Source organism: Xylocopa sonorina, chromosome 1 (assembly GCF_050948175.1).
Source record: "Xylocopa sonorina isolate GNS202 chromosome 1, iyXylSono1_principal, whole genome shotgun sequence".
NCBI classification, from domain to species: domain Eukaryota; kingdom Metazoa; phylum Arthropoda; class Insecta; order Hymenoptera; family Apidae; genus Xylocopa; species Xylocopa sonorina.
In genome coordinates, this window is record NC_135193.1 from 15,195,236 (window position 1) to 15,221,126 (window position 25,891).

The 25,891-nt window shown below is 42.4% G+C and overlaps 1 protein-coding gene across 5 annotated transcripts in view; it reads left to right on the plus strand.

The window, feature by feature from the left end:
- LOC143432568 (potassium voltage-gated channel protein Shaw) overlaps positions 1-25,891 on the plus strand; it is a 40,673-nt gene that overhangs the window by 12,362 nt on the left and 2,420 nt on the right. Inside the window, exons 2-5 of one of the 5 annotated variants that reach the window (XR_013103043.1) lie at positions 2,927-3,305; positions 11,355-11,549; positions 14,300-15,341; positions 16,058-16,209. Coding sequence is in view for 4 of the 5 variants with exons in the window: in XM_076909264.1 (XP_076765379.1) it covers positions 2,979-3,305; positions 11,355-11,549; positions 14,300-15,341; positions 15,816-15,895 (1,644 nt within the window). In the remaining variant the exon portion in view is untranslated. Of the gene's footprint in view, positions 1-2,926; positions 3,306-11,354; positions 11,550-14,299; positions 15,342-15,815; positions 16,525-25,891 lie in introns of those variants that run through there. The other 4 variants (XM_076909264.1, XM_076909265.1, XM_076909266.1 and 1 more) reach the window with 4 other exon arrangements.

Genomic DNA, 25,891 nt, shown 5'->3' on the forward strand with positions numbered 1-25,891 from the left:
TCACGAAGGCGTATAATTAGAAAATATCCGCGAGCCTCATAACTTTCCGGGAATTCGGTATTGGTTACAGGCAAATTAAAAACAACTTGACATATTAGCGGATTTATGAAGCGAGGAGCGTCTATAAATTAGGGAAGAATGTTTGTTGGAAAAAGCAGAGAGGCAAATGGGCAACGTTATTATTTCGCATGCTTACATAGATAGAAGGAAGATCTTTCCTTTTATTTAACATCAAAGTAAACGAGTACAATCGATTTAGTTTAATTCACCCAAGATTACTCGAACGTTCAACGTTTACAAGAATTTTGAAATCGCGTTACCTTAAGCACCGACTTTACTTCGAATCCTGTTGTTCCCCCACTCATTTCGAGGGCTAAAACTTTGCTGATTGAGTTTAACTAACTTTCGGAAGAATAACGGATTAAAATGTAAGCAAATTCCTCTCTCTCTCTCTCGATCTGCGCTTAAATGTTTCATTCGAGACGTTGCACAACGCCCAGTAAAATTCCAACAATACTTTCCATAGTCGAACAGTGAATAAAAGAAGAATCTAAGAAGTAAAACCCATACCATTCCAAATACTCCGTCCACGCCTTCTCATCGAGATCACTAATCTTCGCGACGCCACTTTTAAGGAGGAATATCGATGTTCCGGTTAAAATGACGCCGCACGATGGGAGCGCAGAAACGGAAACGTCATTTTCCATGCATTAGACACCTTCGAGCTTGTCGTGACGTCGAGGAAAAATGACCCCGCGCGGATCCACGGTAATCGCGTCGCACTCGATGACTATGCTCCATATTGAACGGACGTCCCCGTGGAAAAACTTGGCTTTCATCGACGGCAAAAGAGCGAGGAGTTAAAACGACCGAAAATTAAATTCCCCGTTATTGATGACCGATACCCCTATAAATCAAACGTACCGGCAAAAAGTGCTCGCTGGCAGGATTTCATCGGTTCCCCGGCGGTCGCGTAAACTTTTCATTTACCGAAAACAAAAAAAAAAGAAGAAACAGGAAGAAAAAAAATACGCACGCGACTCGTCCGATATCGCGACCCGATTGTGAATCGAACGCAGCCAGAAAAATGCTAAAACCTTCGCGCGTCGACGAACGTGATTCGTGCGCCGTGTGTGTATGATGGAAATTTATGCCGCTTTGCCCTCGCGGCGATCGAAATTGTTGCGTTTTTTGAACAACAGCGGAACAAACGCGCGGAGGCTCTCCGAGCGGTTTTTATTTTCCTCTTTTTTCTTTTCGCGATTTTTTTTTTTTTTTTTTTTTGAAAACAGTTTAAAAACAGAGATGATACGTCGCGACACCTATCAGTGGGAGAATGGAAAAGTAAAACGAGAGCTTTTTTTCGTACACTTTCGCTGGTTCGCCTTTTAAATGGCAGCTGTAAAGGCAGGCGTTTGCGCAGTATTTTCGCGTAATAGAGTCGTGTCGCGTGTTCCGCGTGAACGTTTTTTCAATAGAAATGGTGTTTTTCATGGCGAGCGATAAATTCTACGTTTGTTCAATTTCTTTCGTCTATACGCGAACCTTTCGCTATATTATTAGCCAGTACGGTTTAAGCGACGAAGGTGCACGAAAATGAAAAACCGAATAATTTTTTGCAAGCATCCAAAACGTTTTCCAGAGCAAGAGAATTTTTAGCGAATAGCAGATTTCAGACAAGAAAGATTGAACGTTTAAAGTCGACTAAATTGAGCTTCTGACGACAGGATCGTAACTCGAATCTCTCGGATTGTGCATCATCGTCGCAAGTGGCATCCGATTGCGCCGTTTCGATGACTCTTGGAAACAACTCGCATGGAAATCGGCTTACACGGGGAACGAGAGCATCGAACCTTATAGAAGTGCTTTCTGGATCCGTTTTCAACTACTGGGAAAAAATGGTGGAACGTAGGCGACGTTTGCGCCATTTTGTGCGATCAAATGCATCGAGAGCGCGTAATTCTTCTGCTGAATTTCTTTCGTATTTTTCACGAACTAATTACATCGCATACGTTTTAGAAAAAATCATTACCGGAGTGCTCGAAGCATTTTCGATTCGTTCTTCATAAAAATTTCCTAATCTTAAGAAAAACAAACCTCGAACTTTTAACTTTTCAATATACATCCCTCTGTTTACTAGTAAGAAAAGTAAAAACCGCAGGATTGATATCTGATATTATTGGACAACCAATGTCGCAGTGAGATCAGAATAACCACCTGGCTCCAGAGATATTGTTCTTCTCTCGTATTTAAACAACAGATTTGCGCGAGTCCGTATAAACGAACGGAAATAGAAGTGGACGAGATTGAGGGGCTCTCGAAAGACTAGACATACATGCAAGTATGTACATAACTCGATGGCCAGAACAGTTCGAGACCTTTGGTACACAATTGTGTGATCGAAGAGGTCTTCCTTCAGACATCTTGCGCTGGCTAATGATGGATGCTTATCATCCGATTGTATTTCGATGACTTCGTAAATGCACTCAGCATGAAAACTCTGCTCGCAGATGGTTATCGATAAAAACTCGAATCAGTCCATTGACTATTCTGTTTTCCCTCGAACATACATTGAGTTACTACAGACGTACATCTCTCTGCAAACTCTTCAGAAGCATAAATAAACAGCATACGTACCCTCATTTTCATCGATTACTGTATACAAATAGTTACGTATTCTCTCTACCAGTGACTACAGCTAACAATTTCCATCTACGAACAGGACCTCCAAAAGCATAAATAAACATCGACCAACATCGCTCTCACCGTTTAAGAAATTGAAATACGTACCCTTTGAGTCTCTCTACGCTCTCGACGAAATTCTCTGTACACACGCGTGACATTATGCACCAGACTCGAAACACCAATGGAAAAAGTTGATGCAACTCGACTTCCGAATACGCGTGTTCCGATTTCCCTGTTGCAGGTCGCGTGGGTTTCTCTGAGTCGTGACCGGCGATAGCAGTGCCGCGATCAAAATGAGCATTCTAAACACGGATTCGGAGAACCGCGTGGTCCTGAACGTGGGCGGTATCCGGCACGAGACGTACAAGGCGACCCTGAAGAAGATACCAGCGACGAGGCTCTCGAAATTGACCGAGGCCCTCGGCAACTACGACCCCATCTTGAACGAGTACTTCTTCGACAGGCACCCGGGCGTGTTCGCCCAGGTGCTCAACTATTATCGCACCGGGAAGCTCCACTACCCGACGGACGTCTGCGGGCCGTTGTTCGAGGAGGAGCTCGACTTCTGGGGCCTCGACTCCAACCAGGTGGAGCCATGTTGCTGGATGACCTACACCCAGGTACAACAACGCGCTTCAACGCGATTAGTTGCCTTCATTCTTCTTGTTGCGTTTCACTTCGTCACTCGTAGACGCGGTTTTTTACTTGCTCGCGGGTGTCGATCAAGATGGTAACGCTACTGTGATTTATTTTTGTACAACGCGATTTATCGATTTACTTATTGTATATGGTTTTTGATTTTCATCGTGTTCCATTGAAGAACAAGTATTTTTACGGGAAAATTTGTATATGCATTAATGCTGGAGATTCGTCGAGCTACTCTTAATCCGCATCCGCAACCGAGTCGGTAAATACCGCATTGTTTTACAATATAATGGGAATGTGTTTGTTACGTATGTTTATAATACTGTTTTATATTCAATCTAGATGAATAATCGCAATACTTGAAGCATTGCACTGTGCAAATGGTGACTGACACAAATGGCGACGATTTTATTTGATCATGCTGTCATTTGTGTGTTGATTAATAGTGTACATACACCGTTGACGAGGCCACTGATTATATGATGCAAATTGTATAATATAATCGGCGCACATACCTTTTTATTCACTAATTGCCAATCCAGAATCATCAACACGTGTACCTAGGATCGTATAATGTCGATTACATCATCCTGCATTTCCATTATTCACCAAACGGATTTCAGAGTCCTTCGAATTTTAAAGGACGCGATATATGTATACATCAATCGATTCGGTGCGATAAATTACTTTATTCATAAATTCATCGAGCAACTCGAATTTCAACGTCCCTCGGTGGTACAGAGCGGAAGAAAAATTATATTCACAATAGAACCTCGATACGATCGATTTATAAGTTTTTCACGATTCGCTGTTTTACAATTTCGCGATTATCGATAAATATCGTTTTAATTTGCCGGCAGGATATACACGATTTAACGTTCGAGCAGTTCTATTGTAATTGCACGCGTCGATTCAGGGGCGAAATGAAATCGGTTCATCGCGCGTCCTTTAAAAATCAGTCTGACGGCGTTCGATCGCTGCTAAAGTAAAATCTTGTAGCCTGATCATAAGAATCGAGACGAGACGAGCATCAGGAATAACGAAATTGCACATAGAACTTCATTTTTCTCGAGTATCAAAGCCAAACCCCGCTTCTGTTATTTCTGCTTTCTATCTTACTCGAAATTCGAGAGTCACCTCATAAAACGTCTTCCAAGGGGTAACTGAACGACCCGTCTACACGCAATGTCTCACTTTCTCGCCTCGTCGTTTGAAATTTGTACAGTGCACGCACGATTGCCGATTTCTGGACAATTAGCACACCGTGTACGAGGCTGGGGAATGAAAGTACGTAAAATTCGCGAAAGAACACGAAACACTGGCGAAGATTGGGAAATTCTTCGAAACACGATGGTTTCTCAATAAATTCTTGATTAATATCCTCACGATAATTACTGTCGCCCTTCCGGGCCACGAAGCAACTTCCATTACCGCGGCAGCGGAATATCAAACGAACTGATCAAATAAATTGCATTCTGTTTCCTTCGTCGCACTATCGAGATACGAACGGCGATGATACGAAGCTGACGGAAGGGCGTAATGAATTAATTTCCAGCCGAAACGACTACGAAACAAAATGAAATTTATCAGATCGCTTCGCTGCCGTCGAGAGACCCCTTTTTTCAGCGTCTCTGTCTTCCAGAGGCAATTAGGAAAAATATTACAGTACACAGTAACGCGGTTAATAATCCATTATTCATAAGTGGAAAATGGAAAAGAGATATGAAAGGCGCGTAAATGAATTATCCAATAACAGATTGAAATATCTTCATTTCTTGGTCATTAATATTGAAATGAATTAATGCAACGTGGGGCTCGTTCCTATTTGTCTCTCGAAATTACAACGGCGAAAAAAAGCGCCGCGTTAACTCCAATGTAAAACAAATATCTCAGCTGACAGAGGATTCAATTATCCTGAACTTATGGCTATAATTATCCGCTTGACGATCGATTGCTTCATCGGCCGTCGAATAATCAGTGACCTAATGGGTTTTCTTTTACCGGTATATTTACGTTATTTCATAATCCAGCATAGTTATTATCTCAAGTGTTATTAACGCGCACTTAATCCTTTATCTTTTAACTTCACCCCAACAAAAATTTACTTCAACCTGTACCACTGACTAAAAGTTTAACGACACATCGCAATACCACGCGAAACATGAATAGATATCATAACGAACAATGAGAATACATTTTTAAGCTCACGATCGCATCAACCTGAAACCAAGTTTATATCTTCTTTTCGATCTAAGCTGTGAAATATTTTTTTTTTCGTACACGAGGAACACCTTTCGGTACTACATCCCCTACAGTTATCTTCTATGGCCCATTTAGGGAACCAGAGCCAAATGATGGTGATTTGCAAGGGTGACCATGTTCGCTTCGAATGAAAAAAAAGGGGAGAAGGAACAAAATTTATGTTGGGCTATCTGGAAAGTAAATAACCGTCTGGGGTAGGTGATCCTTGGATTCTGATTAAACACCATTGATTTGTGGCGGCGAATATAGATAAGGTAGTGGGGTACGTTTCTTCCGAGGCTTGTACTTTCGCTGAAATTTATATGGCTCTTTGCTTTCCGAGGAATAAGTCACCCCTCCGTTCGATATAACAGAGCGAGAGGTTTTCTTGGACGTATAGGGGTGCCATAGGGGAAGTGAAAAAATGACGATGGAACGAAGGAAACATCGCCTGCTTAGGAACCACCTAGCTATATAGAACGAGAATATAGGAGCATTAGTTTATTCAAGTTCAATAATCGATCCTTGGTGAAGTAATGCAACGTGTAAATTGAACGACACTTCCGACTATGGTGAAACTTCAACATTTTTTATCGTTTAGAAAATTTCGAAATATCTAGCTCGCGTTTTTAAAAATAAAATTTTAGCTTCTGTCAAGCTCACAATATAAAGTTGCAAGTACAATGTGGTTGTTGGTAGTTTGATAATTTAATTGGATGGTGTTTAAGCTGAACGTGAAAGCAAGAATGTGGCTAAAGGAACTTAACTATTCAAGTGTTTTCGTTTGTTATACACAAAGTTATTACAAATCGCCTAAAAATGCAAAGTCTACAAATAAAAACTGTAGCGTTAAAGTAACCAGAGTGATCATAATTTCGCAAATTAGTAGAAAACTGGGCGCATGGCCATAAATCATGCGGGCCATACTGTGACGCAAATATACAAACACGACTGTCGTGACAATAGAAGATTAAGATGTTATCTCTGAAACGCCATGAACGTGATAAAATTCCGTCACCCGTATTATGCGCGGCTCGCGCGTAAACAATGTTAATCGCTCAGTTTGTTTCAGCATAGTTAAATTCATTATTTAATTAGAATAATGGCGTTCATTTATGAATTACCGCCAAGACTTTGCTAGTGCGATTTGTCCATTATATCCGTACCAAAAAAAAAAATACCTTACGTTCAATTTCACTCGACCACCTTCCAAATTACGCTCAACCACCCCCGTGTCTAGAACTGGCCTACATTCGCTGATGTAAGAACGTTTGTCTAGGCAGAGAAATATTTTCGTCGATCTCTGCATTCCTCCTCAACGAAAGAACCAAAAACGTTTCGTGTGTCCTCGTGAAAATTTCAAACTGGTCTGCGAATCTTTCTCGCGACGCGGACAAGAATCATCCCCTAACTCCACGCGAGCGAATTGTCCGCGATCTTTCAACGCTTGTAAATATCGAAAAACCTGATCATCTTGGGTAGTTGGCTGTTCCGACACTTTAAACAGATAGCACAAAACAGCTTACATCACGAGACTGGCGTAAACCGATTTCTAGAAGGCGATTACGATCGAAGAATGTTAACTGGACGTAAGCTTATAATAGCCTCGAAAATGAATCAAAAACTAGCTCCGTCTGGCGTTTACGTTCTCAGCAAGCTATATACCTTTTAATCTACATAAGAAAGGCGTTTTCAGTAAAGAATAAATATATAATCTATCAGTCGATCTTGCAGGAAAGAACGAGTAATAAAAGACTTTCAATTTTTAATCTAAAAATAATTAACTAGAAATAGTGTCGCTGGTGTATTCGTAATATCGGTACATCCCTTTAATTAATCTTCGTAACGCGAAGCGATTGCTCAGACGTATGAATGTTATTCGAGGCGACTTTTTAATGGGATACACGTATGGAAAATTATAAGAAGATAATTTCTCTCGTATTATTTACGACGTGTATCTAATAATAATATCTCCTCCCCTATATGTGTATTTTAATATGAGCAGACGTATGACGCTACGGGAATGCGGTATTTTAAGTCGATAGATCGGTTTAACATTAATATTTTCTAACAATGATACAACTGGCCTGCAATAGATACTGGAAATATTTAATGTACCGTTCTTTAATTAATATAAAATTAAACAGTGTGAGACACGCGATGAATATCGTATATCGCACGTGTTCTTCACTGAATTTCTTGAACCACATTTTTTCCAGAAGCCAAACTTCGAACGCGATCTTACTGGTCTCGCGTCTTAATCTTGCCCCAACTTTTATTTCCCCGTTTCGTTCGAATAAAATAATTCGTAAACTCGCGAGCCGCAATCGTGGCATAGCATTCCACGCGTCTCTCGTACGTTGTACATTGTCCAAATTGTCAATCGACGTTCAATTAGCTTCAAAGTATGATACTGTCCCCGAATTATCCGAGGAATTCGCGCGGCCCCGTGGCGCGTAGCTCCGCTCGATCCTTCGTTCCAAATTATTTGCATCTTTAAAGGGACAAATATTGGAAAAACGTTGCATTATCGAAATTATCGTACGATTAAAATATTTAACGCTAAATCCACGAATATTTCGCTTAACGATATAACCAAATAACAAAATATCTGAGTGTTTTCGAACAGATTTTGAACAAAAAAAAATGTTTGTTTTCACGCGAGTACTCTCATTATTTCACGTTTTAATTAGGACGATTCTGCGACAGTCAAGAGAGGGCGCAAGCAAATCGGTAGCCAAGCATCGTGGAACAATTTCGACACAGTTTCTAGAGAGATTCAGCGTGACATGAATATTTCATAATTCCAGCGTTCATTATCGACATAGCGGGGAGGAAGTTTTAAATAAAGCATATATCTTTCGCTCGCAATTATCGGCCGTTTTTAGGAGGCATTAAGCTCTCAATGGCTCGTTTACATCGTTTTACAATTTCCTTCGATGCACCGCGCGCAGGAATTTCGTAATCTCTATTGGCCATTGTTAAAACGGAACCGCCTAGCCATCGTTTCAACGAGTAATCGCCACTGTGCGTATCGTGAAATAACATTCAAACGAATTTATTATAATTACCCACCACCAGTGTCGAACTTTATAGCCGAATGCAAACGAAAAATCGTGACACGTTATCGTACCCCACTCAAACCGCGTTCGATTAGTACAAAGTGTACAAAAATCCGTATCAATACGAATAGAAGTTGGTACATTCAATTTTTCAACAACGATTTGTTTTCAGGGGACCACAAAAAAGGCGGTATTTCGGTTTCACATTACGCGCGCCTTGTTTCTCGAAATTGGGTGACATTTTGAAAGGAACGAGAAGCGGTGCCGCAGAGGCGGCAGGGTCGAAGCCCCAATCGGTTTCGCTCAATTAACCCAAACAATCTCGTCGATCGCAACGCGAGCGGCGTACAAACGAGCAACGATTATAATCGAATCCCCGTTGAAATCCGACAAAACGAGGTCGGGACGAAAAAAAAAGGGAGAGGCAAAAAAAAAAAAAAAAGAAGCGGGAACGAATTTTCCGGTGATTAGGATTAACCGTGAGACGAAGGCGCGAATCCCAGCGGAACGATTCATTGAATGACTCGGTGAAACGCAGCTCGTACACTCCACATCGGGGGTACAAATTAATTTCGCCCCTCAGCTTACTCGCCTGCTCTCTGTTCCCAATTGTGATTCGTTTGTCGGTTAAGCGTAATCTGACTTTGTACAGCCTGCATCTTAAGTGGGATCTGAGCGAGCGCGCTTTCATAAAATTACCACCCCCTCGCGGTATGCGAACGAAAAGACTGTCTCGAAAAATGTACTCGATGCGATTGTTGTTTATTAACCAGTAGCAGGGCTGACACGCACGATCGTGGACTGATTCACCAGGTGAAAGGGAAGTGTGTGATTAAATCAGTTGTCTTCTTGAATGGAAGATAATTGTTACTCGTACCCTGCTATTATTGTTCGTACATGTTATTCGTTTCATATCAAATCAGAGATCTGAGCATCGAATAATATTGCATAGTTCATACGTGTATGTTCGAAACGAGAGACAAGAGTTTGTTGTCACCTTTAAGGTTGCCGATGAGCTCGAGGATCTCAGCTGCCTCGATCTCACGTTTACGTCTCTCAAATTGCTGAGAGTACCATTTTTACGTTTTTCAATTTTGCATTTTTACGTAGAACAGGTAACAGAAGGAGAATAAGTGCGCGCTTCCTTGTTTTCGTAGTGGATGAATTTACTGTTGTGAAATTTTTGTTAAACCTTCAACGAATTTCAATGCGAGGGCGAATGATAGATGCGTCCGTGTCGATGATGCTGGTTTCGAAACGAACTCTCCTCGTTGGTATTAGAAGAGAAGAAGCATCGTTGGTCTGAAAGAGATACAATAATTGCTACAAAATTCCCTTATTAAATATCGTGGACATTTCAATGAGAACTATTCGACTCGAATGAAGTAACAAAAACCAACGAACGGATAGACAGTAACGAATGGTCGATAAGTTTCGACGAATTCGGTGCATTGTCCTTGAGTGGTGAATTCTCGTCCCCCTTACATATCGACGCCAATAAAGAAACAGCTCGTAAAGTGATGCATTAATTCAGAACGGCGCGAGATTGGCCAGGATTCCTGTACACAAAGGAACGAGGGGAACGGGGGCGGTTGGAGGTGCGCCGAAGAAATACTCTCGACTCGCGTTGGAAACCGACGCGATGCCATTTACCCCGGGAAACCGGCAATTCCACGTGGCAGCCGTAACAAATGCCCCACGTGGGGTAACTCGAGACCACGATGCTTCGAGACTCGACCCCTCCGAGCGCAATGAAATACGTGTACAAACTGCTGGAGGAACGAGAAAGTCGGGAACAGAGTGGAACAAGTGGAAATAAAACTCGCGTTCGGGAAATAAAAGCTGATCGGTCATTAAGAAGAGAAGAGACGCTAATAGAGTTGAAAATGGTGTATCGCGAGCGAAGAAGTGTCTACGTAGATTCGATCAGTGTCGTATTGTCGGCTCTTTTACAGTTGCCACTGTTGAGGCTTTCGAGTGTAATGAATGAAAATTTCAACGTATCATAAAAACATTACAGCTAATTTAATCAATGGTGACGTTGCACGTTGACGCGTTCCATTTACGTGGTAATAACTACATGTATATGTTTTTTTAATTACTCGACTGATCAATTTTGCCTCCCAACTCCCTTAATCAGTAGACGATGAATCGGAACGGAAGCAAGAGTGGTGATTGCTAAGCAATGAACCGGAACGCGAGTACTTGTTACTATGCAAACGAGGCACCGCGGAGCACACATCATTGTCAGTGTGTTATTCGACCCTTGATGAAACCAGCCGCGATGCGTTAAGACAATTTATCCGAGAAAGGTCACCGCTTTCACGCCAGAGCCTCGACAGTGGTAACGATAAAACGCGTGGGCTGAACCAAGCGAACGCTCCAATGTCTTTCGACCCAGTCGTATCTCTCTTTTGATAACCAATATTCCCCGCACACACGCCTGTTCCGCAAAGTTTCGGTTTCGCCAGTTTCGAGACCAGTGGTTTAGACTTTAGCCGTAGCCAGAAAAGTTGGAATGATTTTTTTTTTTTGTTCCATATGTGGAGACTCACGTGTACGCTTTTGCACGCGCTTTATCTGTGTCCCGAGGAAAGCACGAACGAAAAAAAAGAAAAAAAAAAAAAAATAAGCACCCTCGAGAGAACGAGAGAGTTTCGCAGGTACGAATAACGATCGTTGTTGCATCCCCCTCTCTTCCACCCCGACCCGCTCTTCTAGCATCGGGACACGCAGGAAACGCTGACAGTCCTCGACAGGTTGGACCTCGATACCGAGAAGCCGACCGACGAGGAGCTGGCGAGGAAGTTCGGTTTCGAGGAGGCGTATTACGAGGGCACCCTCACGTGGTGGCAAAAGCTCAAGCCGCAGATGTGGTCGCTGTTCGATGAACCCTACTCCTCGTTGGCAGCCAAGGTTTGTATTCTTCGTATTCTGTACATCCTCGTGTCTACCTGGCTCGTTTAGCCCAGATCTGGACAACTCGCGCGTTTTGCGGTTCTCGCGTATCTGTCAACGTCTCATCTGGCATCGCGGAATAACTCTGGTGATTGTTGCCTAGGGTAGAAGCCTCGTTCGAGAGCAAACGAGTTGTCCATTTCTGATTTGGTCAGTGGAGACATTTTGTGCGAGAGATTGAAATCTTACTAGACAGTGAAGAGCGGTAGTGGCTAGTAGATAGAGCTATATCCGGTCAGACAGTCGCGCCAAGCATTTGTACTTATTACTTAGAGCGATAGAGTCACTGTGTATCTACTGATAATAGTAACGCGACAGATATTTCCAGTATCGTGTCTCTGAATGAGGGATTAATTAAAATTCATAGCGTTTCACGTAACTCTCTTTCGATCATTTTCGATAGCTATTTACTATTTTCAAGCATTTTGACCTCTCATATAAATGTCGTCCAATCAATTCCTTATTTAAATTGCATCGATGAATTTGATATTCCACGTCAACTCTCAACTGGTGTAATTCTACCGTAGTGACATAAATTATTCATCGAAATTATTTATGTGACGCTGTTGAACTTGAAAACAGATTTCTGCTTTACATTCAAATGGAACTTTGTAATTACGGAATAGAATAAATTAAAATTTGAGTTCTAAGTATTCCGTTTTACTGGTCAAGAGTTAACGTTCAATGTGAATATTAATTATTACGTGTAGTCGTTTATGTGGATATTTAAAATGATAGATTTATCATTTACGTTTAACTATTAGTACTTAGTCTCTTGATGTGTTTACAGAGTGCGTAAAAAGTGTATTTTTGTATCCTACATTTTAGACGGAGCAAAATTTTTAATCTTAAATGTTCGCACACCCTCTCACAATTTGCATATGCGCAAAGTGTATTGAAAAAGTAGCCAAACGTGTACAAGTGAATCCCCATAAAACAGCGGAGTCGTCGATAAAACAAAAAGTACATTCAAATCATCTTCTGAATGTTTCAGCGTAGAAATAGCCTTTCGTTTATTCCCCCCTGCTGCCGATTACGACAAAGAAGTGAATCGAACTGAAAAGTTCCGATTGTTGTACGGCTTCGTTGTAAACATGTTTATGCTGAATGAGAAAGTTCTGCTCCCGATAATAAAATTCTAACCGGTTCTCAATAGAGGATTCATTCTGCGAAAGCGAAGAAATTTACAAATTCCTTTACGCAAGAAAATACTTCCACAATCGAACTCTTTCTATCGCAATAGAAATAACACATTTTTTAATATACGATAAGACTATTTTCGCGTAAATACATTTAATAAATTCCTACGTTATATGTATATGTATGCGCGTGTAATATTTTGTTTATTAGTTTAACAGAACTTTTTTAGAATTTTCTCGACACGATATCTGACAGTGTTATCGATGCAATTTATGATTGAAGATGGAACTCTACATCCGACAGTGAGAAAGCAATTAAAAAGTACATCTCGTAAACGAGTTGGAATTTACTTTTCATATTACTTTTCCTTCGTCTTTACCTTCGTTTCATCTCGTCTTACCTATGTTCTCTAGACAATTCCTTTCAGCTATTATCGCTCTTCACTTTGATCGTCCTGCTCGCAGAGTTAACCCTTTGCGCTTGACGACTTTTTCGGGTCGGGCGACGCTGCAACTCGAGACAATTTCGCGCGTAAATGGTTTTATAGAATAATTAACATTTTGAAAAAGATAATTATCAAAATTCAAGTTCTGTCATGGTGTTTGGTGTGATATTATACAAAACACTAACCAAGGCATTCTGAGTTGCCAGGATCTTGTGAGTCATCGCTGTTACTTCCGGAATCACTGTCCATTACACTAACTTTTCTATTTCTCATACTCGATACGTAATTGCTGTTTACACTTGTTCTACTTGTTGTATTCAGGACTAATCGTAGAGGAATTTAACGTCACAATGTAACTTTCCAACCAAAAACATAAACAGCCTAATTCCTCGAACCAATACTTCGCATCTATCAATTGAAGATAACGAAATTCAGCGTAAATACAGCCACTCGAGTTGCCACGCGAAACATCGTGACGAATAAGAGTCGCCATTCGAGCGCAAAGGGTTAATACGAAACGTATCGCAGCACATTCTCCCAATCACTTCGACTGAAAATATTCAACGTGCTTGACGTTCTCGAAACATTATCAGAATCACCAAAGTAGCCATCGACGTAAATTCTCATTCACACCGAAAGTTGGTCGATCGACGCGTTCGATAGCGAGGTGGAAAAGTAGTTTTCGATGAAAATTGATCCGCGAGGATAAGAACGGACTGATCACGTAGCGGGCGTGGAACTTTTAACGTTGTTGCGACGAACGGGGCGCGGTTTCACCGGCGGTAACAGGATTTCCCACGAAAGTTTGCCAAGGAGTTAGCCTGGGCAATCCCCGTGACAATTCCGGTTTTACGGTTGAACGTGATCCTCGCGCGAGATTTCATCGCACATTCAGATTTTTGTCCACGTACTGACACGCATAATAAACGACTCTTCTGAAACAGTAGTTACGCGTCGATGGGTCCTCCGTGACTAATATCAAAGACTAAAATCACTACGATACGATATCAAATAATATAAAATCGAAATAAAATAAATAAATCACTGACAGTTAATAAAATTATTGAGAAAAGTCACGAGGATTAATGAAAAATCTAATCGAATATCCTCGACTGTTCCACAGGTGATCAGCATAGTCTCGGTCCTGTTCATCTGCATCTCGATCCTGTCGTTCTGCCTGAAGACGCATCCGGACATGCGCGTGCCGGTGATCGTGAACCGATCCGTGAACACGGGTAACGGGAGCTCCTGGGCGGTGGACAAAACGCATACGAACGCTCACGACTTCTTTTTCTACATCGAGTGCGTGTGCAACGCCTGGTTCACCATCGAGTTCCTAATACGTATCACCGCGAGCCCGAATCGCTGCGTGTTCATCAAGAGCTCGGTGAACCTGATCGACATGGTCGCGACCCTGAGCTTCTACCTCGACCTGGCGCTGCAACGTTTCGCCTCCCACCTGGAGAACGCGGACATCCTCGAGTTCTTAAGCATCATACGAATCATGAGACTGTTCAAGCTGACCCGGCACTCGTCCGGCCTGAAGATCCTGATCCAGACGTTCCGCGCGTCCGCGAAGGAGTTGACGCTGCTCGTGTTCTTCCTGGTCCTTGGCATCGTGATCTTCGCCAGTCTGGTCTACTACGCGGAACGCACCCAGTACAATCCGAAGAACGACTTCAAGAGTATACCGCTCGGTCTATGGTGGGCCCTGGTCACGATGACCACGGTCGGTTACGGGGACATGGTGCCGAAGACCTACGTTGGGATGTTCGTGGGCGCGTTGTGCGCCCTCGCCGGTGTCCTCACGATCGCCCTGCCGGTGCCCGTGATCGTCAGCAACTTTGCGATGTATTACAGTCACACGCAGGCGCGAGCCAAGCTACCGAAGAAGAGGCGCCGCGTACTTCCGGTCGAGCAGCCGAGAGTGAGGGTCCCTGGGGCGCCTTTGGGCGCAGGCGGAGTGCCAGGCGGCACGGGACCGCCAGGATGCACCCAGCAGCATTTGCAGGCTGGTGGACCGACCTCGGGAGCCGGTGGCCTGGCCCCTGGCCTTGGACAGACGCCAGGCGTCGGCTGCACTGGGGGCCAGGGGCCCCAGAACAGACGGATGAACGCTATCAAGACCAATCATCCGAAGGACGTGTCGTTCGCCACGAAAACAGGTAAGTTCCCCACACTTGTTCTTGCTGACGATTTCGATAGGAGTACCATTTGTTCTTGGCTGGAGTTTCATCGTTTCGATATTCATCTTCATTCGGTGGTATCGTTTGTGTAGAGTTTTCGTTATGTTGGTTAGATTAGCTTCGAACAGTAATGGAGGTATTGATAGTGATTATTCGTGAATATCTTGGACGCTTTCGCGTAAGAATCGATCGATATCTCCTGGTGCGTTCAGTTCTTCTTAGCAAGGGTAGTTAAGCAGTAAGGGAGATTATTGTAAATAATTAAGATCTCATTTCGTCACCCCATTTTCTCGAGCGAAACCTGTAATCAAAGCACCAGCATGTCCCCTCGAGAACACCTAGAACCTTCAAGTCCCCTCAGACAAGTCTGAAACCGCCACCGCGGGTGTGCTCACGCGACATCCGTCATCCCAGGCCGCATATTTCTTACCCCATTGTACTGCCCCGTTCTAGGAGCAGGCCGCGTGTATGTCCAACAATTACCATGCACAAAGACAGGTCGCGTTGGTGCGAAAGAGCGAAAAGAGAGATAGAGAGAGGGGGAGAGAAAGGGCACGAAAGACGGATAAAAGAGAAACGAGAGGTTAAACAGCGGCGTTAGCCGAGACCCAAGGCAATTTAGCAGTAATTGTCGCCCGAGCGGAAAAGTCTGTAGTGTCTTTGTTTTCCTGTTCTTCTTGTACGGTGGGTTCCAGAGGAGGACCGGAGGAACTCTAACCTGCGGACCAACGGGACCAAGACAGCCGGAGGTTTGGGTTAAGAAAGCTGGAACCAACACTACTCTCCACTGCCGAGGCGCGCTCGACCGGGGCGTCGGGACGACCTACGAGTCGAACGGGGGAAAACGGTGAGAGAGAGAGAGAGAGAGAGAGAGAAAGAGAGTGTGTGTGTGTATGTGCGCGCGAGAGAGAGGGAGAGGGGAAAGATCGCCGGAGGAACGAGCTCAAGAGCAAGTATCAAGATTGCACGGTCTATAAGGGAATATTAGATCGCTGCAGATGAAATGTCGGATTTTTACCGCGACCACTTGCGACGCCTTTCATCGCGACCACGCGTGAATTATTACGGCTTCTCCGGCTTCTTCCTCTTTTCTTTCCATCTTCTTTTCTCGCAGACATCGCGCGTGACTGTTGGAATAAATTTTGGCTGTGAAATTCCAACGCTCCCCGCCGACGACGGCGACGAGGGAATTATTCGGGTTTCGAGATTGGTGAAATTTGAAAATTTCGCGAGCTGGGAGCGTCTGAAAGGTTAGGCTTGAGCACGGATACGGTCGAGTCTCTTTTTACGTCGGATCGATCGGAATTTGCTGAATTTCGTACAGCAACTTCTGCGACGGAAGTACCCACCCCCAATATTTTAGTCCAACTTTGCTACGGTCTTCGAGGGTCCTTCGATCCAATCGCACTCTCGTTTCTTTGGAAATATTTCCTAATATCGACGGAAACAAATGTTCGGCGTAAAATGTGAAGTGAAAGTTACACGCGCCAACAACCAACTATTCGTATTTACTTTTTTGCTTAAAAATTCAGAAAAAAGAGAAGGCGAGAAAAAACTCGGAATATTTCTTTGAATTCCCGATTATCGAGAGAAAATTTCCTACACTTACAACGAAGTGTTACAGAAACTGATTGCTATGTCTTTGGTAAGCCAGGTTGCTTGTTTCACGTAATAAAACAACGAAGAGCATTCCGTGGTTTCTTCTGGTTCGTACGAAGCACGAATGGCTACATATTCTTGACATTATTATGGGCGTAGAAAAAATCGTGAATAGATGATAAAAGAGAGGAAAACGAGAATTTTTCCGTACGTTCGTAGCATATTATATAACTGTGGATTCGAAGCTCATGAATTTTTCTTCGACATTACACGTACTTCAACGAAGAAGAATATATGAAACCTTAGAAATACATTCCATGTACGTGCACGTGTTATAATTGAAACAGAACCGTACGCTTATTATGCAGAGAATATTAATTACCTCATTTCGGTAGAAAAATACTAAATTTAATGGACACTTATTTATTCCATGGAAATTACGCGTACGCGTCCATAATGTGAACGCTTTAATCGTAACAAGTACGCGAAGTAACGTTCGAAACGAAATCATGGACATCCCCGGTCCGTTGGGAATGTATTAAAGCGAACGCTGTGCAAATCTCCAGTGCACAAAACCAGAATGCTCGCTAGATTGCCAAGAACAAGCAACTCCGCTGGCGGCGATACTGAAGACCGTTCCAAAGCCTTAAAACCGGACGCGGGGGGGCGTAAAAACAGCCCCGGCAGGTTAGCAGCGACGAAAGCAAAGTCATACTTTAAATCAGAAGCTGCTGGAGGCAGCAATTAATTGGAGCTCTTAATTAAATCACGTCCGCTCCGAGCCGTTAACCTTTCGGAAGGCAGAGAAAAACTGGAAAGAGAAACGAAGAAGGTGGGAAAATCCGGCGACCAAACAAGCCGGAGAACCTTAATAAATGAGGCACGAGAAGGGGCGCCGACATTTCGCGTGCACCGATCTGACATTATTCAGAGACTTCTCACGGTCCATCGTTCAGCTGTGTATCTCTTTCTCTTTTTCCTATCGCTTGTACCAATAGCCGATCTCTACTCTCCCCCGCTGTTCCCTGCCTGTTCTATCTCCTCGCCATCACCTTCCTCCCATTCCAGTAAACACGAATCATCCACTCGCGTATCGTTCACGAAAGAAACACAGAGTACCGCGTCTGATTGCGAGTCAGGCCACCATCTCAATGGACACGTGTATCCGCGGCTGCTGTTCCAAACTGAGACACGAGTCGAGGGGGTTGTTCGCTACGTTAAACGCAAAACTTTCTAAAAAGGAAAATCTAGATTAGAATTTGTTTGCTCGTCGCTGTGCTAATTGAAAACAGTACGATTTGAGTTAATCTGCCGTATTTTGGTAAGAACGACAGTTCGTCGGATCACGCGTCCACTGAAGCTGCATTGTTTCATCCCTACTCTAAGAAACGAATGAATTCGCGCGTCGCTTCGTAAAGAAATAATTGTGAAATGAAATTTTCAAAGAAGAACCGTGAGAGAAAGAGAGAGAAAGAGAGGAAGAAGGGAGCTCTATAAGAAAGAGAAAGAGGGGAAGGGATATGAAAAGGGAAAATATAAAAAGTGTTCGTGCATAAGTGGTAAGAGAGCGTAGGGACTCGTTTAAAGCGGCGAGGAATATTCATCGGCTGTCAGCTTGGAGGCGCGGCGGTTGAAAGCCTTCGTGTTCGTCAAAGCCGAATAATTTATGAACCGTAGAGCAGAGCTTCGCTGCCAAAAATTCCTGAAAGTATCCGGTGAATGCTGCAGGAGCCGCGTAATGAGACTGGCGGGGGTCTCAAGGAGCTTAAATATTTGCGTTCGGAACGTTCGTAGGAATTTTTGTCAGGATTCGACGTCGTACCGTGAAGATACCTCCAACCACCTCGACAGGATTCGGCTTCCCCTCGCGAGGCGACTCCTGGACGTGGGCGGATAAAAGGCTGGCCTTAATTTACCGAAATCGTTGCTTTAAATATTGATGAACGAATGTTTGTCCTTCTTTATTTCGATCCCCTCTGTCCGAGAATCTTCCGGACGAAACGATCGTCCGCGATGGAAAATGTCGGGTGGAAAAGGGAATTTTGCACGGACGAAACTCCTGCGTCGGTCGTCGGATATTGAAAACGTTGGTGGAAAAGTTCGCTCGGTGTACGACGAGAGCTGGATGTCGTTTCGAAGATGGAAATGAGACAAAAGTCGAACACAGCGATGGGGTGAGGAATCTTCGATGGACGCGGATACACGTCATGATACACAAGCATGAACCTCAGAGTTTGAAACGCACATACGTCCACGTACGTGTAAATATTCGGATCGATCGCGATCCAATTGCGACGATACAGGCTGCTCCGTACCTTTTCGTTACTATACACGATACCAACATGGTACCGCTATCTTTGAGGTCGCCATTTTATTTTTTCTAGAACCAGTGATATCGTTTCTCGAGTGATTCTTTCGTAGAGATTCGCATATTAAATTAAGGGACTGGAGTTTCAGTTAGACCCACGCAACCTCGAACTGATTAAGAATTGACGTTTGAAAATTGTCGAGACGAAACGAATCATGATCCTTGCACCTTTTCCTAACGCGTTTCAATTGTGAACGTAAATTATTTTAAGGTTTTGACACGTTTACATCACCTCAAATCGAATATTTCTACGTTAACGAATAAAAGCGAACTGAACGTAACATGCTCAAAGTTGACATAAGTATATTGTACGAAGTACCGATACGCTAATTTCTATAATGGAATCGATGATCAGCCTTTCATTGGATGCGAGATATCGTTGGTCTTTCAAAATTATTGGTCCAAAGCGTAGAGTTCGTATGACCAGGAGAAATGCAGGGAAAATTGTACAATCGATTCAGTGCCGTCCGTCGAGCTATTGCATATTTAGGAGTTTCGTAAATATTTCTGGTCGCCTGGTTCTTAAATTGGAAAACGAGTAGAATCTGATGACATTGCAGCGCACGAAATGAGTCTGCAGCCGTTAAACGTATTCGTTGCCCCCTCATAAATAAAATTACGATCCATATAATTGCACGAAAATAAGATTCACATCCCTTTGGATAACAAAAACAAAAGATTCCCCAGGATTTTTCACTCTTTGGGAATATTGCTCAAGTTTTAATAACGTAGCACGTTTTTCGTTTATTTCCAGTAATTAATACCATTTTCATTAGCAAAACGAAAGAATCCAGCAAAAAGTTCATCGAGCACGTCAACAACGGTATCTTGTTGCAATTAGAGAAAATAATTCTCCGTCTAATCTAATTTTCAACCTGACCCAATCCAACCAACATACACGTGACAATAATTTACTCTTAACGAGAGGTTACTAATTAACGGCTTTGTACAAAAAAAAGGGTAACCTGTAGAAGGCAAGCCAGGGAAAGAAGGAACAAAGAAACTAGCGGAAAATGTTCCCCATAGAAGAAAGGAAAAATTTGCTACCATTCGAAGAAGGAAGGAGGACTAGTAGAGGCGGTGAATAAAAGTGAGCCATCTGGTCTGTATAACACGAGACGATATCACTGGCGACAGAGATTCCCTCGAAGAATGAAAAGACATTATGTAATATCGTTCGAGGCACGTTCGAGGAACAATAAAGCTGAATTCCAGTCGAGGCTCGACAATTTCGACGCACTTACCACACAGACGCACCCAAAAAACGCGTGCATCGGTATACACGCGTACACACGCGCACACAGTCGTCCATTTTGTCACACAGACGTACACGAGCTAACACAAATGTTCGCCGACAGTTCATAAGTACTTATCCATGCTGAAAAATTACAGCGAGACAATACAAATCGTATTGTATGATACATGATATACAGGGTGATTCTAAACGAAAATGAAGGGACGAATTCGAGGGCATAAGGGGATGAAAATGTACGCTAAATGTCCGCTTACTGGAACTCTGCGAATCAATATTAATAAAAAGTATGAGCATTGATATGAGGCGATATTATATGATTGCCAACGGAATTTTATTCTCTATCAGTTCTGTTTAAGGATTGATATTTCTAATGTTTAAAATATTAACCCGCAACAGACTGAAGTAATAGAGGGAAGTACTTTATTTCTATATTAATATTGATTCATATGTTTATGTAAAATGGACATTTATTATCCATTTTTACACCTTATGCCTCTATTTATTACATTTTTAATATAAAAAAAAAGTTTAAGAAGATATTTGATCAACATACGCTTCGTTGAAATGTAGTGGTTAATCACATCATTACATCATCACACATACACCACAATACTTATGCTTAATAGGGATTATTTTTTTTTACCACAATTTCTTCGTACAGAAAGTATTCTTCTGTTATTTTTAACACAGTAATTAAACAAAGTTTCTCAAGAATCTGTCGATGAGAAATCCAGAAAAAATTCAATTCAGCAATAAAAAAGACGAATTACATGATGATCGCGCAAGAATTGCAAAAACGGAACCCCAATATTGTATTACACTACCGCTTCAAACCTTGCTGTACATAGAAGTTTTCACACTAAATCTTGAAACATTACTGTCTCACCGATTACACGCCCAATTACCAAACAGAAGGGAACAGTTAAAGCAATATTGATCCAAGTATTTTGACATCACAAAAATATCCTCACCTCGCGTTTCTCATCTTCCCCTAAAAGGCACCACATACACAGCACTTTAAGCCTGCACCATAGGGAACGTGGTTGGCCAAATACCTGTGAACTCCTCCTCGACATAAAGAACCAAAAGAAAGGAGGACAAAGTATTGAAACGAAAAAACTGTCAAACGTACATACGTACTATCAGCCAAAAGTTTGGGATCGCGAAATCTATCTGGCAATCGTTTCAATGATACCATTCCACAGCAATCATTTCATTTTAATTCCAAGATACAATTGATGACTGTACGTCACACAAACTTTGGGATACAATAAAGTTTAGTGGTAAATTACGCTATTCTGTAAAATCGTTCGTTTCGTTCAATACTCGTGTCCCTTGGAGCGAGTAATGATTTGAATCTTTTGGCAAATAGTATACGTACATCACGTGAACACAGAGACACGTACACACACACACACAGACACAGATAGACAGTGCGCACCCTGAATACCGCCGGGACCAATTGACCACCCCCTGCCTCTAAGACGGTCGCCCCCTAATCCTCGAAATGCGTTTGAAGAAAAATTACACTGTCCTCTCCCACCGACAGCTCGACGGAGGAAGATGGAAGTGGGACGGAGGCGTCGATTGTACCTACGATTGTCTGTGCATGTGCCTTTGCAGGCTGTAAAGGAAGAAAAAGCGAGGAAGCAGAGACCAATAGCTGTTGGCGGGGGTGGAAAGTGACGGGAGTACGAGACAAGCATATCAAGCGGCCAGTAGGGCGTACCTTGGCTCCCTCGTAGCCACGACGAGGTGGCTTCCGGATTTCTGAAAAATTCACTAAAGGAACCGGGTGACTGGAGCAAGGCGAGCCACGAATAGGATGGATTCGTGTGTTTTTCGGCACGGTCGACTGCCTCTGTGTCCCAAGGACGCGTGAAAAATTGAGCAAGTCGAATATTTGACGGCAAGCGAGTCGCGAGAGTCGATTCTGATGCGATCGCGTAATTTTCCAGCGAAATTGAGCGTGAACAGACTTCTACGCGAATTGCTGGAACAGTTTTTGGATAAAATGGACAATGATAGAAGAATTTTTTCTTCTGCGTTGAGACTTCTTAATACTCGGGGTGCCAGAAGTGATGATTACAATCGAACGATTATAATGATGCCTGGTTGATGGTACGAGGAAGTGAAAGTAATCGAGAAAGACATATAACGATGTTATCCATAGAGATAAGTGAAGGATTAATTGTTCAGAAGAGGTAATAATAATTTACGCATGTTAGTGGTTGAAGTTAAATGCAATATGAAATAGAATATATGGAAGAAGGGAATGGAACGTTATTACAGGTCAACGAACGAGAACGTACAAATCGAGAAATCGAATTTGCTAAACGAATAGTGTTCGAGAATTTATAACTAATCCATTCTAACACAGTCGGTACAGCAGGCCCCGTACGAACGACGAACGAATAATCGTTTTTACGTTAAATCTATCCCGTGAATTGGAAACGAGATTAAATTCGACTCTGATTCTCTTCAGCCAACCACACCTACGCGATTTGTGCGGAGTGTTCCACCAGGTGAACCCACGTTAATTAATTAACGGGAAATTAAATAAGGAGGAGCAGCAGAGCCAGATTTCGGGAATACAAACTTTCCTCGGACCGAATAGAAAGTAAACTATTTACTAATTTAATTAAAAACGTGATGAAGAAACGAACATAAAAACAGAACACTGGACATTTCAACAATTCAATTGGACTCCTTTTTATGGCTACGGTGGTTCGACGTTCTCTTTTCTTTTGTGGTTCACGAATCAAATTGTTTTCAATTGATATCTGTATTACTTTTCTTGCCACGCGAAGTGTCGCACGTTCTATCATTAAATATGGTATTACACGGGTGTTTTTTTTTTTATTCAGGAGGCATGTGTTCTTTAGAGCGGATTAAAAGCTAGATTGGGAATTAATGACACAGAAGGTTACTTTTTCGGGTGGTACTTTATGTAAGCGAGCCTTTAATTGGTTATCGATATATTAGCAGTACGCTGAAAGTGTTCTCAAAGCTACAGGTGAACCCTCAATTCGTATTAATTGAACCGTGACTTTCCTGTATCGGTGAATGGAAATGAAGTGACGATTTAAAATTTCCGAAGTAGAGAAGTTATTTAGCGAATTTCTGATTGCATAAAGAGTAACTTAGTTCGCGAACTCGAAGTCCACTCCAGATTAACGGAATTAAGATAAATGAGTGCAAGGGTAATAAGTGACAAGACTACTTTAAACAATAAGATTAACGACGCGGAAATTTATACAATCCCCATGATAGCTTCGTTGCGACTGAATATTCCTATTTAGTTAAACAATTGTATATAAGCATATAAACGTATAGGATATTTTTGATAATTTCTCGCGATCTTTACGCGTCTATAATAAGACAGACACCATTTACTTGAACAAAGCAAGAAGATAAATCGCTTCAAATAACAGTACGTTCTGGATAATGGAAGTTCACTCGTCCTTTATTCGATCGATAACTTCCCAATCGGACAATAGTACTTCATAGCGATAATTTTAAAGAACTTAAAAGTATTACCACTCCAAATCACCATCTCCTCTAACACAAACTTAACACACAGATATTGACCATCGTTGATTCGCACTATTAAATTAAATCCATAAATATTCCCAGCACATTAAATTTACCAACGCAAATATCAATCCGATGCCCGCAGCGATGTTTATTTGAGAACAACACGGAATAATCTGTCCACATCGATAAATCGTCGCCCCACCATGGCGCAGATGGTGGATAAAAAAGTCTATCAATCTCGTGGCACGAATCACCGATTCGATCGATCCCAGCCGAAGAGAAATCCCCGTCCGATACCTTTACGAGTCCCACGCGCGTGGATTCGCGTTGACCACTCGATTCACGGTGAACAGAGGTAGAATGGAACGTGACCCGTCATCTGAGCCACACACGAGCGTCAATTTTGTATCCCTGATTTGATCCTCTCCTTACATCCCCCTCGAGGAACCTGGTGGCTGTAAAAACCACGCGAACGGTTCCCTCCGCGTCGACTGAACCCCGCGACAGCCCTTGTTATACATACACGTAGAGCATCGTTCGTTTCACGGTCGATCGATGAATCCGTCGACAGATCGCCGGAACACGCCCGTTCCCCGTGACAGAATTTCAATCGGCCGTAGTTGAACCGACTGTAATTGACAGAATCGACGAAACAACAGCGGAAGGTTACTCCAGGGTGCATCAACCTTTGGGTTATTAGCGGCGGAAACAAGCGCCGCGAGGGGATGGGAGTTTCGGTCGGTTCTTCCGGGTCAACGAGACCGGCTTCAAGTTGGAGACTTCTGAATCGTACTTGATGCGAAAATTGAAGTAATACAAGGAGGTTATAAACGATAATTAGATTCGTTGAATTTCTATCGCTTTTGACTAAAGTTGCTCTGATTTTTTTCGTAAAGTAAACCATCAGCTTTTGTTATCTAACACAAGAAACCAGTTCTGCCGGTTCCATCGATTCAATCAAGATTCCGTTACATCGGCTATCTGTAATTTTTTTAGTGAGAACCAATTAGAAGAATCTTTATGACTTCCTTTGGGTAATCAGAAGTAGAATTATAGTCGGATGTGCTTATTATTCGTTAAAGCTTCCTTTTCTTTTTTGTTTGCTGATCAAGCCTGAGTTAAGGAGAGTCACTTTGTATTTGATCTTTTGTACTATTAATTATATTTGGCGTTGGCCAAGCAGGTTATATAGAGTAATATAAAGAAAATTTGAATGATTTAATGTTAAAGTAGCACCATGGTCATCACGAGAATCTCGATCACTGTTAACGGAAGGGAAACCGGTTTGCAGGGTAATTTGACCAAGTATTTAACCTGAAACGCGTATATTTGCGTCTGTTGAAAAAGGACGCAGCAGCAGAATTTTATGTTTCTGTAACCAGCCAGTGTCCAGCTATTATTCTGAGGAAAAAGAAAGTTCAAAATCTACCACGGTTGAATGAAAAAGCAGGTCTGCAGGGAAGAAAGTATAAAAAAAAGAAAACTGGGAGGGGGATAAACTAGAGGAAGTTGCGTGAGTATATACGTGTACCAAAAGAAAATTAAAAACTTGCCCCTGAACAGGTATCTGCATAAGCGTACACCGTGGCTAAATGATTTTAATGGAGAATCGCGGTGGAAAAACGCAATGCGTCTCGACGAACAGCCTTTATCGAATGAATCGACATTTTTCTACGATAATTATTTCGTAATTATTTCGTATAATTATACGTCGCGGACAATTGAAACAAAAGTTGAAGTTATTTTATTGATTTAGTTCTCTAACGAGAC